We start from the raw sequence: 14,047 nt of genomic DNA, 5'->3' as shown, positions 1-14,047 counted from the left end.
CGAACTGTCTCAGGCAAATCAGCATAGACTACGCGAGTTCGCTCGTAAGCTGCGCACACATGGCGACCGAGTTGATTTCCATACCGAGAAAAGAGATCCTCTGCACTGGGGAAAGTTAGCTCTTTTCCCAGTTGACCCGAAGGCCCAGACAGGCAAGGTGCCGGAGCATCAGGTCCCTGTGTTCGCAAACCTGGTGAGAGAGCCAGAATCAGCTAGTCGTCGAGATAGTTCAGGATGTAAACCCTGTGTTGCCAGAGTGGCACAAGGGCTGCCTTGACGAGTTTCGTGAAGACACGAGGAGACAGGGCTAACCCAAATGGAAGAACCGTGTACTGGTATGCCTGCCCCTTGAAAGCAAACCGTAGAATAGGTCTGTCAAGTCAAGTCAAGTCAAGTCTATTTGTATAGCGCTTTTCACAATACAGATCGTATCAAAGCAGCTTCACAGTATTAAATTAAAATAATACAACAAGGTTTGTTTCTAGTGGAATTTATTGATTGATAAAATCAAATTAAATATCCCCAGAATATCCCCAGAATATCCCCAACTGAGCAAGCCAAAGGCAACAGTGGCAAGGAACTGAAAAACTCCATCAGGTGACCTAATGGTGTCCTAAAACTCCATCAGGTGACCCAATGGAGAAAAAAAAACCTTGGGTGAACCCAGGCTCAGTCGGGGGCCAGTTCTCCTCTGGCGTTTATTAACTAGAGGCCGGATTGTAATTTGAACTGTAAGATTAAAAATATTATATGAATGCCTGGCTGAAGAGATGCGACTTTAATCTAGTTAGTTTTAAACTGGGAGAGCGAGTCTGAGCAACGAACACTATCAGGAAGGCTATTCCAGAGTTTTGGAGCTAAATGTGAAAATGCTCTCCCTCCTTTGGTGGATCTGGATATCCTAGGTATGACCAAAAGCCTTGAATTTAGTGATCTTAAAGAGCGCGATGGATTATAGGGCGATAGAAGATCCGTTAAATAGACTGGAGCTAAGCCGTTTAGGGCTTTATAAGTCAGTAGCAATACCTTATAATACGGAACTTTATAGGTAACCAATGCAGTGATGATAAAATCGGTGTTATATGATCATATTTTCTTGATCTAGTAAGAACTCTTGCGGCGGCATTTTGGACTAACTGTAGCTTGTTTATTGAGGATGCAGGACAACCGGCTAATAAAGCATTACAGTAATCTAGTCTCGAGGTCATGAATGCATGAACTAACTTTTCTGCATCAGAAACTGATAGCATATTACGTAGCTTAGCAATGTTTCTAAGGTGGAAAAAGGCAGTTTTTGTAACATATGAAATATGATTTTCGAAAGACAGGTTGCAATCGAGTATAACACCCAGGTCTTTTACTGTAGAGGATAAAGTAACAGGACATCCTACGATGTTAAAGTTGTATTGCGAGAGGTTTTGTGGGCGGTTTTTTGAACCGATGATTAGTACCTCTGTTTTGTCTGGATTTAATAAAAGAAAATTACACGTCATCCAATCTTTTATATCTTTAACACACTCTGTCAATTTGGATGATTTAGTGTTTTCATCTGGCCGTGATGAAATATATCGTCTGTGTCAAGGAAGAATGGAGACAGAATACGCGTCCTTCAGGTCGATCGCTGCAAACCAATCCAACGGACGAGCGCATTCGAAAATGCGTTTCGCTGTCAACATCTTGAACGGAAGCTTGTGAAGGGATCGGTTCAAGACGCGCGGGTCCAGGATTGGCCGTAACCCACAGGTCTTCTTGGGTACAATGAAGTAGGGGCTGTAGAAGCCAGACTTCATTTCAGCTGGAAGGACAGTCTCGATCGCACCCTTCGCCAGTAGGTTGGTGACCTCCGCACGCATGACAGGGGCATTGCCACCGACCATGGTGTAACGGACTCCCCGGAAGCGGGGAGGAGACCGCACAAATTGGATCACATAGCCGAGCCTGATGGTTCTCGCGACCCAGTGGGACAGGTTGGGAAGCTCTAACCAAGCTCCCAAGAACTGAACCAGCAGGGTCATGCAAACCACAGACGTACCCTCGATGGGGCAGCGAAGCGGAATGACCGGCCCAGACCCAGTGTGAGGGCGCGGTCATTTGCCGCATCCTGACAGAGGAGGCCAGGGAAGGACCAGCGTTCCACGGGACTCAGAATGGCTTGTAGGAGTGAAGAGAACTCTTGTGAGATTGCCACCGATCCTCCTTCTATACCCACTCGGTGGGGCGGAGTCGCGGCATGCTCGTTTTCTAAAACTCGAAGGTGATAGGCTTCTAAGCGAAACCCCCATTTCATCATTCACTGATGTAACTCGTAGTGACTGAATGAAAGGGAACTACATATTTAATCGTATGGATTAAAGTAATGCAATATCATTGCAATTCGTTGTTACAAAGGATGGAAAAGTTTGCTGTTAGGCTCAAAATTGAGTCTGTAAAATGTCTACTGAATTATCATTGTAGAACTCATGCAGGAGTCTGGTTATTTAAAGTCTCCCTGTAGTCAATCATTTTATCCTTATCTTTGATCACCAAAATTACATATTTAACCTTTTTTTTTTTTCTGTAAAAAGAAAGAAAGAATTATTCATGCCTTGAATTAGCTTTAATGTAACTCTACACCCTTGCTTCCTTTTGTAAATGCAGATTTATTAATATGCAAATTAGCCCCGCCTCCACTCATTCACTCCAGCTCAGAGATCCACTCGTCAACAAACGGTGGTGGAAACACATTGGTATTTCTAATAATTGATATGATTAGCCTTTTGCTTAGCTACGTTATCAAACAGCTAATAATGTGTTACAAAACATGTTCCTATTCGTCATCTCATAGTCAGACAGCTGCCTTCTAAAAATCTGCATCTTAGAAACGATTTGAACAACTCAGAACATCAGTGGAGGCATAGTTCCTCATAACGTCGTAATATACATCATATACAAATTCAGTTGCTAACTGTACCCGATTTTTCATACAAACAAAAATATATAACCATGGGGTCTTCCCCTGCTTCGCAATTAATGATATTCTAAAGCCCACCGGCACGTTGACATGAGTTCCAAGGTAGTTTGTGACATCAGAAACACCAGTGATTTCAAACCGTGTTTTTGAGACTGTCTGTAGTTCATTGCAGTTTTAAGGAGAAAATACTCAGCAATGGCGTTGACTTACGAATTTGCACGTGGTTTGTCTTAAAGTATATAAAAAACACTATAGACATGTAAAGTACTTGATTTTCACCGCAGGGGGCCTTTAACAGACCTATTTATAAGCACATGTTGCTACAAGCAAATGTGAAGGAAATAAATGTTACTTTGACCTCCAGTGATCTTCACTATCCTTAATATCCCTCTTGGACAACAGGTCATATCAGGCCAGCTGGAAAGGGTAAGTCTCCCTACCTCTGGGATCCCAAAGAATCCAGGCATCCTCCCCCTGACCTAAGTTTCTCATATCACTGCTAGACTGACAAGTCAACTGTACATAATCCTCTCAACATGTGCTGTCTCAGATATCTGAATGTCTCTCTGAGTATATCAAATTAAATGTCCAGTCATGACTTCACGATATGTCTGGGCTTCTCTTACGTCTAGCAAAGGAAGGTCCTAGTAAATTTTACGTTATTGTAAATGTTATTGTAAATGAAAAATGCATGGCAAACATTATTTTACTGCATAACCTATATTGTAAATAGTGTAAATGTGGAGTTGTTGTTAAGGAGCTATTTCTACCTGGATTACTTTAGTCGGTTGATTCTCTCTGATTCTTTTAAAATATATTTTTGGCTTCAATAAATCCAATATTTAGTTTAGTTTAGTTATATATGAAAAAGCTTGCTTATTATACGAGGAGTTCTATAATGATTTGTACTGCTAGTTATTTTTTTATTTATAATCAGAATAATGAGGGTGAATAAAAAATAAAATATCTTAAAGGTATAGTTCACCCAAAAAATGAAAATTCTGTCATCATTTACTCACCCTCATGTTGTTCCACACCTGTATAAGTTTCTTTAAATCTGTTGAACACAAAAGAAGATATTTTGAAGAATGTTGGTAACCAGACATTTGACGGTAGCCATTGACTTCCATAGTAGGAAAAAATGTATTTGGCTGCCGTCAACTGTCTGGTTACCAACATTTTTCAGAATATCTTCTTTTGTGTTCAACAGAAGAAAGGAAATCATACAGGTTTTGAACAACATGAGGGTGTGTAAATGATGACAGCATTTTGGGTGAACTATCACTTTAATCTTACAGGTAAAGATTTGGATGTTTGACATATTTTAACCACATGGTGGTGCCAATGTACTGATTTTATTCATTAGAAACCAGCAGGAGTCTGTACAATTAATTTCATGCATTGAAGCTTAAATTGTGTAACATGTTTACTATCATTTCAACCTGCAAATCAAACAACAACAACAAGCTGATGCTAAAATGCTGGGTTGTTTCAACCCATGTTTGGGTCAAATATGGACAAATACAAACTTTGGTTTACATTTTTAAATTACATTTTTAAACCAAACAATTGGGTTTGTCCATATTTGACCAAACCATGGGTTGAAACAACCCAGCATTTTTTAGAGTGAATACATTTATTTCAATAATTTATAAATTCAAAATAGTCATCCTATTTTGAACGAATAAATTAATTATTGAATTAATAATAATACGCTTTTCACAATACATATCGTTTCAAAGCAGCTTTAAAGAAAATGCATGTGTCTACATTACAATTTAGAGTGATATTACAAGAGGTGGCTGTAATTTCAGAAATTTATAGGCCTAAATCACGCAGTTAGCTAACAATGTATAATTTAAGGCAGAAACAATGAGCTCTTTGAAGGAATTATTACGAGTTGTGGACATTATGATTACAAATAAGGAAAATTTAGCATTGGTGCATGTTGATTCAGAGTTTACGTCATCTAAAGTTCTCGCAAGAGTTGGCGCCGTCTCTTCACGGGTGTTGGGTCATTTGAAGTTTTCGTAAGAGGCTGGATCCAAACTGGAGCTGACGTACACTCTAGTTACCTCGGGATGGGCATCGGCATCCTGAGATAAAAAAGAAAAGCAGAAGGAAAATAATTAGCGTAGCTGCTGTTCATAACATTAAGCAAAGATAATCATGTGCATTTGATCTGATATGACTGGAGTACGAGGTTACACAGTAAACATAACACAGGAAACAAATACTGAATGTGTTAACCTCACAGGTCAAGTGAGGTAAAGGATACAACTTTGAGACATAATACATTGAAAAGCACTTGCATACATGCAGGCTATTCTTGCTGCCTTAAGTAATGGCTTAACATCAATCATTTTGAATTCCACCAATATACAGACAGAACTGCATGTTTGGGTCAAAAGGTGGTCAGAAATGTGGTTTATAAGCATTATATCTACCTTGAGATTTCATTACTTGCACTGTTTTGAAGCTGATACCTTCATTGCCACACCACTACAGATTAAAACGCATGAGTCATGTAATAGAACAGGAGGTGAGTGTCCATCTGAGATGTTTACAGAGTCACAGAGAGGTTTCCTGCACATTCATGCGTTCAGAGACAGCTGTCTCTGAAAATAGGGTCACTCAAACATAGAGCACATACTGATATCTACGCATGAAGAAATGTGACAGGACATTTGTAATTAATGCATGTAGAAAGCTGTATAGTGGTCATCATAGGACACAATGTAAATCTTTACAGCACAGTTTATTATAGAGTATAACGTTCAAATACAATGTACAAATAAAAACAGCCATTATTTCACATAAGCAGGAAACACATTCATATATAATTAGTCATATTATATTCCTGTTTTTTGCACATTTAACTAGGCTACTGAATGAAGTCCAGTGCTGCAAAGTTTGATTTATAGCAAATTTATTCAATTTGTGGTTAAATGTTATTTTCTAGTTCAGGGAAAAGGTGATTTTACCAGTTTCAAATCAAAGTAAACCAATCCGATACTAGTTCTTCTGCTCTTCCCGTTTCTTGGCCCATAAGCAAAGAAGATCATGTCACATCTAGGCCAGATATGATATAATGAATCACATGCAAGCCAGGCAGATATATTTATAAGATTTTCAGTTTTGTTTACATCATGACGTAAAATCAGACTCTTCATAAAGCAAGCAGCAGCAACTGCCGTATACAGAAGAAGGAGGAGAACCACATGCACACATTAATAATTGTTGATATTCTGCAGAAAGGTAGGTGGACTTCTTAATGATAATAGTAATGAATTATAATGTTGATGTTAGGACTTATGAAACCAAAGATGTAAGGGAACTTGTGTGCATTTTTTTTTTAATGTTTATTATTATTTTTTATGTTTATGAGAATTTTTTTTTTGTAACCTGGTATTTTGAAGCTAATTTGTCTTGACAGTTTGATTGATTAGAACTAGGCCAACAATATTTGAACGTTTTTCGGGGTTAAAATTTCTGAGCATTTTACTATCGCAGGTGCAAAATGGCAGCAGCCATGGCTGTTCCAAGGACAATAAATGAAGACCTAGAGGACTACAGTGCGTATGCACACATGTCTGAAGAACAGCTGCTACAGCTAGCTATTGAACGAAGTCTAGCTGATGCAAATTTAACTCCACGGCAGAATCGACAACTGCATGCCCACACAGAGCCAGCTGTTCCTACACAACGACCACAATTTCACCCTAACTCAGCAAACCCACCCAGGTGATTTTTTATTTATTTTTTCATCTTGTTATGCACAACTATGCTTCAAGTAAACAATCACATACAAAAAATCACTTTTACGTCTCTATATAATGAAACTTTATTGCTGCCCTCCTTTCAGTGAGAATATATGTACACAAGATCGTTTCTTCAGTAAGGACAAAGACAAGGTGATTGCCTGGACAAGGCACAATGGACACCTGCAGGTCACTGTGGAGAATGTGAAGTGAGTGGCAGGAAAGATCTCATTCAATTTGTGTGTGTGCTGTTGTTCCGATTAGCAGCGACCTATTACTGATATTAAGACCAACAGCACAATTGCGAGTGCAGTACTGCTTTTGTACAACAGTTCAATTAGCAGGTTAATATTGAGTAACTTACATTTCAGACACAATATTTCCCATTAATTTGTTCATAATTGCTTTTCCAAAATGCATAAATGAATGACACACTGTAGTGTTTCCTTCATGAATTAATCATTGTTTTTGAACTAATTGTTTGAATGAATGACTCACTTGTCGCCACCTACTGGCGCAACGTTGTAACAAAAATAAGTCAATAGTGAAAAGCAATATCATGTTCATGGATTAATCTCATCCATTGAGATAACAGTCCTATTCTTAAGATTCTCTTATTTGTTCTTTCAGTGATATAGACCCTTTTCTCTCAGCCATTTGGAGAGGAGATGCAATGGCTGTACAAGAAATCATTAATTCCAAATCTAAAAATATCAATGAACCCAATCTAGACGGCTGGATACCGCTTCATGAGTCTGCATACTATGGCCATATCGAGTGCCTCAAGATTTTGCTCAAAGGTGATGAGTGAATCAATTCAGATTCATGTCCAGTCCAGAATGGCATTCTTCAAAATCACAGTTGTATCCCATCTCTCCCACAGCCAGACCAGATACAATCAACAAACAAACAAACACAAGACAGACACCGCTCATGCTGGCAGTGGGTCGCAAACATGTTTCTTGTGTATTGCACCTCTTAGAGCAAGGAGCTGATCCTAACATTGCAGATAACCAGTGGGAGACACCACTGCACAAAGGTAAACATATGTTTAGCAATGATATCTCTCAACAACTGCACAAATGACCAGAAAGAGGTCTGAACCATCACTGCTGATTTTTTACAGCATGTGAGAGACCTAATGAAGAGATTGTGGAGCTTCTTTTGAGATTTGGAGCTTCACCAACCAAAACCTGTATTCAAGGTGGTACTCCACTACATGAAGCAGTGAGGAACAAGAAGTTAGAGATTTGTAAGATATTGGTACAAGCAGGGGCAAAGCTGTGGGCCAAAAATGTTTATGGCATTGACAGCCTGTTTACAGCTGCTCAGTGTGATGCTGTCGATGTGCTTAACTTCCTAATTTGTAAAGGTAAGAATTTTTGTAAGGTACGACAAGAGAAAAAATCTATTACTTACTTTAATCTAGTAGCATTAAACAAGTTACCTATTCTTTAGGAGGTAATATTAATACCCAGGCAAATGATGATGCAACTGCATTGTTTGAGGCTTCTAAGAATGGTCATGATGAAGTTGTTGAGATCCTCTTGAAGAAAAGAGCTGATGTTAACAAAACCAACAAAGCTGGATTACTTCCTATTCATATTGCAGCAAAGAATGGTCATGAGAGGTTAGTAGGCCTACTACACTATATAAGTACATCCCATATTTATCTTTATTACACATAGCTCTTGAGATTACGTAAATTTGATTGGTTCTGATTGAAAGCTCCAAATCTGATTGAAATCTGATTGGTGGAGCTTTCTTTGCAGAATCATGCTATGTTCAATGTTCAATCAATGTAGTTTTTCACCAGGAATTCCACTGCTGAACATGGCTGTTTGACAAAAATAAGTTGAAATAATGTGAACTGATGACTTTACCAAAAGCATATACCATTGATTAATAGCCTTGGAGCTCATAGTAGGTCTGTCTTTCAAAATGTATGATTCTTCGTTAAAAATCTAAAGTCCCATATATGGAGAAAATAAATGGGATTTTTACTTCTGGAACCCGACTGCACTAGTATACTCACCATTGTCCGCAGCAATATAAAAGTCCACTCATCAGTAACTGGCTCTACTTCCGTGTCTCTCCTATCAAGCCACAGACTCATGCTCATTTCATACAAACGTAACTGGCATCTCAAGTTATTGATTATATTGAAAATGACCTTGAAGAATTTTATTCATGAAGAAATAAATACCTCTCTTTCTCATCTTCCTCAGCATTGTTGCCATGCTAATCTCAAGAACTAACATGGCCAATGTGAAATACTCCGGCATCAGTCCTCTTCATCTTGCTGCAGAAAGTAACAGAGATGATGTTCTAGAAACGTTGATTGAGGGTGGATATGACGTCAATGCCACGCTGTCAGATGACTGGTCAAAAATGCATGAAGATCGTCGCAGCACGGCTCTGTACTCGGCTGTGGCAAACAGGAACATTGAGGCAGCTACTATGCTGTTAGAAGCAGGTGCTAACCCCAACCTGGACATTTTCAACACCCTGCTAGTGGCTGTGAGGAAGGGAAGTATGGAAATGGTGGCCTTACTGGTACAGCATGGTGCTAATGTCAATGCCCTACTGCCAACTCATCCCACCAATTTCCCAGCGGTTTTGGGTTTCTGTATAAGGCACATGTTGATGATGAAGTATCTACTGGACAATGGCTGCGATGCACTATCATGTTTTAACTGTAAATATGGCAGTAATCCTCATCCCCCCATAAAAATAAGACGGAATGGACATGAAAGAATATATTGTTTGAATGACGAACCATCAGAATACTGTGTACAGGTGCAGATTTTTTATGAGATGATTACACATTTTGAAAACATTTAGAATAAAACTGTCTGTAAGTTTATATAATTGTTTCATTATATTTTATAAAATAAAATATAGAATTTAATCTTATTATTATATTTATTACACTCTATATTCAATTGTATCATTTTACTATTTTCTGTAAAATCAAATTAATTTTTTTTACAGTTTTGTGAGATAATCTCTCCTCCCTCAGTCAGCGAATTGGCGGGACCCATCATAAACATGTTTCTTGACTATGTGGGTCATGTTAAACTCTGCTCTAGAATAACTGAGTACCTAGACAGCTACAAAGAATGGGCCCATATTAAAGAAAAATCAGGTAAGAAAGTCTTTCTAAAGTCTAAAATGATTGATGTGCAATTAAATCAATTTTTCAAATAATTGGAACTAAAAATGAAAAACTGAAACCTCTCTATTTCAGTTCTTCCTTGCACACTGATGCATCTGTGCAGACTCAAGATTCGTCAGCGAATGGGAATCACCAGACTGAGGCGAATCAATTCTCTTCCTCTACCAGGGAGCCTAATCAAGTTTTTGAGTTATGAATGAGAATCATTTGAGGATATCCTGTGACTAACGTCATACCAATCTGAATTGTTTACAGAACTTGCTGATTTGAATTCTTTTGTTACAGACATTTTTAATTTTAATCAGATTTAAAATCTTGAGATCTGAAAATAGACACCATTTGGCATAATTACTTTATTTGTACGGAATTCTCAATACATGTTTGTACATGTAAATAGAATAATATTAAAATGTAAATAGGATACATACAGTATAAAAAGTCAGAACTAGCACAAGCAAAGGCAGTATATAAACGCCTGGCTTTCTAGCAATATGTAATTTTATTTGCATAACCAAATTTACTTGCACTTTAAGGCTTTTTATAATGTGACTATAAGTGGATATTTCTGGACTTTAATCTGCTGTAAACACAATGAAATATTATGTGATGTTTTCTTATTCTGCTGTAATATCATGAAGATTTACTGTACACAGTGTAGGTATTGTACATTTGTTTAGTAAATTAGTTAACATTGATGTAACCTGTCATATTATAGAGCTTTGTGTAACTCGGCAGTATTCCTGTAAGTTTGTGGTGTTCCCTTTCAATATTGGTCTCTCAACATTGCGTCAGAACTGACGCTATAGGGAAACACATTTCTCCAAGAAATACTGAAGCCTGATTGGAACAACGCTGTTGCATTGCAATGGCCAATGGCGTTCAAGAGCACGAATCAGGGGTGGGATCACTCCCTATATAAGATGGTGCAGAATGACATCTCCTTAAAATCATTCTCCTCCACACAACGCAAGTCAGAAGCCTTTCTTTTTCGCCGTCAAGACATTGATTCAAGTGGATGACGCTTCTTCACCGTTCCCTATTCAGCGTCTCAGCGGGAACTCAAAAAGATTTGCAACGCCTGTGTGGGATCCATCGAGCTCCCGGGCGGACATGAGCTGTCGTATACAAACAGCCGAACATGCAGCCCCAGCCTCCATGGGATCATGACGCATTACTGTATAAACACTAAGCCACTGTTTTCAGTAATGTATTGTCTATACTAACCGGCCAGCACTCCCACCACTCAATGACTTCATATGGTATACATCGACTGTGCCGTTGTATTGATTAGGACGTGTAGTGTTGCTTACATTCCCATTATGAATGCTGATGCTGCTGCCATTCAATTGCTTTTTCTCCAAGCAATTTTGCTTTTTATGATCAATCCCCGGCTGTACCCCTGCTTTTATAAGGTGTATGGTGTTGTTTACACTAATTACTGTATAGGTCAGTGTTGCCGCGGTTCATTGCCTTGCTATGATATTCACCAGCTGTGCTGCTGTTCTCATGAGAGGTATTGTGCTGCTTGTGCTATCTGCTATATACGTCGGCATTGCCATCATTCATAATGTTTTCGTGATAAATCACTGCACATACACAGCCGCTCAAACAAACTAAAATTGCGCACATAGACAGATGCAAAAATTAGTAGGGAAAGACATTTGATTGTATGCTCAGGCAAACCGCTATAAAGTTAGAACCAAGCGGCAACCTTCCTGTTTCTTTCTTGAAACCAACGGAAGAGACTTAAACTGCAATTCATCGACTGGCCGCTAGAGACAGGCTGCAAAAGCGAGTCAATCCCATATGTTAAAATGCCCAACTTTACAGCAGAAAAAAAATGTTTACAGCCTGGTGCAAAAAGTGTTTTTGGTCTATACCGGTGGTGCTTGGACCCTGATAATCACTGCTTAGCTATATTTATTTAAAACCTATTTCTATTCACCTTATTTTCGAACGCGGAAGTAAACATGGGTCCAATATCCGGTTTTTGTGCGGCACTTCCGTTTCCTCGCTTCCCTGGGCTAAATAACGATATCGATCGCGAAGGATTATGCAGAGTTGACAGAAAAATGTTACACATGCCATAGCAGATGAATACAACAAAGAACTAAAGCCCCGCCTCACTCAGTTAGGGTACCGGACCTGGTTGAAAACACTCATGCCATCAATTTTGTCAAGCTGGCAGAGTGACAAAACTTCGCCGGCGCCTTCAGCACCGCCCTAAACACGGTCGAGCCAATGCTGGACTAATATATCTATGGAGGTATTTTGTCATGTCAAATGTATTAATAATGCCATCAGAATGCAACCAAAGCACAGGATAGCAATAGATGGCTATAAATAATTGTAAATCATACAAAATAAATGCCATGATCATGCCATTATGCCATGATCACTAGATTTTATACAGGGGTTACTATAATGATTTTGTTTCTCCTTGGAGTTTTTATCATGGTTTTTATTGAGACTTCATAGCCCATGCAGCCACTTTTCTGGTATCGGGTGGTCTTCTGTAGGTCTTGTGTTCACGAAATGAAAAGAACAAACATACGGTCGTTTCGATGGTTTCTTCAAATGTAAAGCTTTTAACCACAGGCGAAGGGATTCCTCAGGCCGGCGACACACTGGCTGCGTGGCGGTCCGTTTTTATTTCGGCTACCATGTTAACAGGTTAGAGCTTGCACACTGCCTGCGGCTCAAGCCGCGCGGAATAACGTGTGCATGCTAGAAATAGAATCGACGCCTATTTTTCACGAGACACGCAAGCGTTTTGGAAGCGTTTCCAGGCCAAATAGAATAGGAAAATATGTTTGTATGTCATTTTGACACGAATACATATTAATAAATGACATTTTGATGTTTGAAAGTTTAGGTTTTGACAAATGCAGATTATCTAAAAAAATTATCTATTTTCTAATATTGCACCTGTCAATACAGAACGAAATATTCTGTAGCCTATTTTGCCGTCAACACTGCCGACGTTGTCTTTGCTGCTATATATTTATAGCCGCGTTTCCACCGCAGGAACTTTCCCCAGGAACTAGGAACTTTGGGCTGGTACTCGATGTGTTTACACCGCAGGAACCAGGGTCTAAATGAAGTTCCGGGTAAATATTTCCCCCTCCGATAGTCCCTGCTCACGAGGTAGTACTTTTTCAAAGTTCAGGAACTTTCAGGGGTGGGACTTGTGCGCTGCACAAGCTGATTGGTTGTGTTCACGCCGCATTTTGGTTGGATGACTCCACGCAGCATTTTCTTTATTTTTAACCTCCCTTTTAAAAAGTGGCTTCATGCAGTAAAGTTGTCTGTCTGCAAATATGGAATTTAATAAAAAAAAAACTGGGGGACTGGCGACGAGTTTCAGGCTTTATTATTTGGGTATTTGTGGAAGAGGAAACTTTCTGCGCGTTCGTCACAGCCATCTCACGGCCAATGTCCGCAATAGCTGATAACATACAATTTTATATCTAACGTTAGCATTACGAGCTCTGAACACGCTTTATCAGTGCTCGTCTCTTTTCTGCCACAGCTTTTAATATTAAGTCATTATGTTTACACATTGTCATCTATTGCAAGGCAAACCATGTTACAAATTTACTATAACAGGATTGAAATAGCGCATTGAGGTTGGTAACAAACAACTATTTACAAGACTGTCACTATTTATGATTGATAGACGGGGTTCAGGCTTTTTTTAAGAGTATTTGCGCAAAAGGAAATTTTTGCGCGTTCGTCCCAGTCATCTCACAACGTACCTTGTCTAATTTTATACGCACACGAGCTTTCTGAACACGCTTTAGTATCAGTGCTCGTCTATTTTGTTATGTTAATTAGCCTACCTCGTTAGTAAACCAATAACTGCAGCACAGTTTGAATCTCCTTCATACTTATAAATGTGGCGCTCAAAACTGATTACTGTCCGTCGCAGACTGGGAGGAGCAGTTGCGCGCAGTTTACCTTCCCGGTACTTTAGACCGCGGTGTAAACGCAGAAAGCAACCGGTCTGGGGCAAAAAAGGTTCCTGGGAAAAAAGTTCCTGGGACAAATTGTTCCGGGTAATTTCGGTGGAAAAGCGGCTTATGTTTAACATTAAGTATAGGCCTTCCACAACTCTCTCCCCATTATGTCGAATATATCACCAGTGAGGCTTATCAT

The 14,047-nt window shown here is 39.1% G+C and overlaps 1 protein-coding gene across 1 annotated transcript; it reads left to right on the top strand.

Moving 5' to 3' along the window:
* Positions 1-6,147: 6,147 nt before the first annotated feature.
* Positions 6,148-13,243, top strand: asb2a.2 (ankyrin repeat and SOCS box containing 2a, tandem duplicate 2). The gene is made up of 10 exons (XM_084432403.1): positions 6,148-6,208; positions 6,464-6,694; positions 6,816-6,920; positions 7,342-7,511; positions 7,595-7,750; positions 7,838-8,083; positions 8,170-8,341; positions 8,940-9,510; positions 9,706-9,859; positions 9,962-13,243. The coding sequence occupies exons 2-10, from the start codon at positions 6,471-6,473 to the stop codon at positions 10,087-10,089; spliced, it is 1,926 nt and encodes a 641-aa protein (XP_084288529.1). The 5' UTR covers positions 6,148-6,208; positions 6,464-6,470; the 3' UTR covers positions 10,090-13,243.
* The last annotated feature ends 804 nt before the right edge of the window (positions 13,244-14,047 follow it).

Source organism: Rutilus rutilus (assembly GCF_951802725.1).
Source record: "Rutilus rutilus genome assembly, chromosome: 15".
Classification (NCBI taxonomy): domain Eukaryota; kingdom Metazoa; phylum Chordata; class Actinopteri; order Cypriniformes; family Leuciscidae; genus Rutilus; species Rutilus rutilus.
The sequence above is the reverse complement of the archived record's forward strand: the minus strand, read 5'-3'. Positions and strand labels throughout refer to the sequence as shown.

What these genes read in the sequence shown, in the direction of transcription:
- asb2a.2 (XM_084432403.1), top strand. Translation starts at nt 6,471, where the DNA reads ATGGCAGCAGCCATGGCTGTTCCAAGGACAATAAATGAAGACCTAGAG. An exon ending in GGAGACACCACTGCACAAAG is followed by an intron (nt 7,751 to 7,837) that starts GTAAACATATGT and finishes GATTTTTTACAG; the next exon opens with CATGTGAGAGACCTAATGAA. An exon ending in CCATATTAAAGAAAAATCAG is followed by an intron (nt 9,860 to 9,961) that starts GTAAGAAAGTCT and finishes TCTCTATTTCAG; the next exon opens with TTCTTCCTTGCACACTGATG.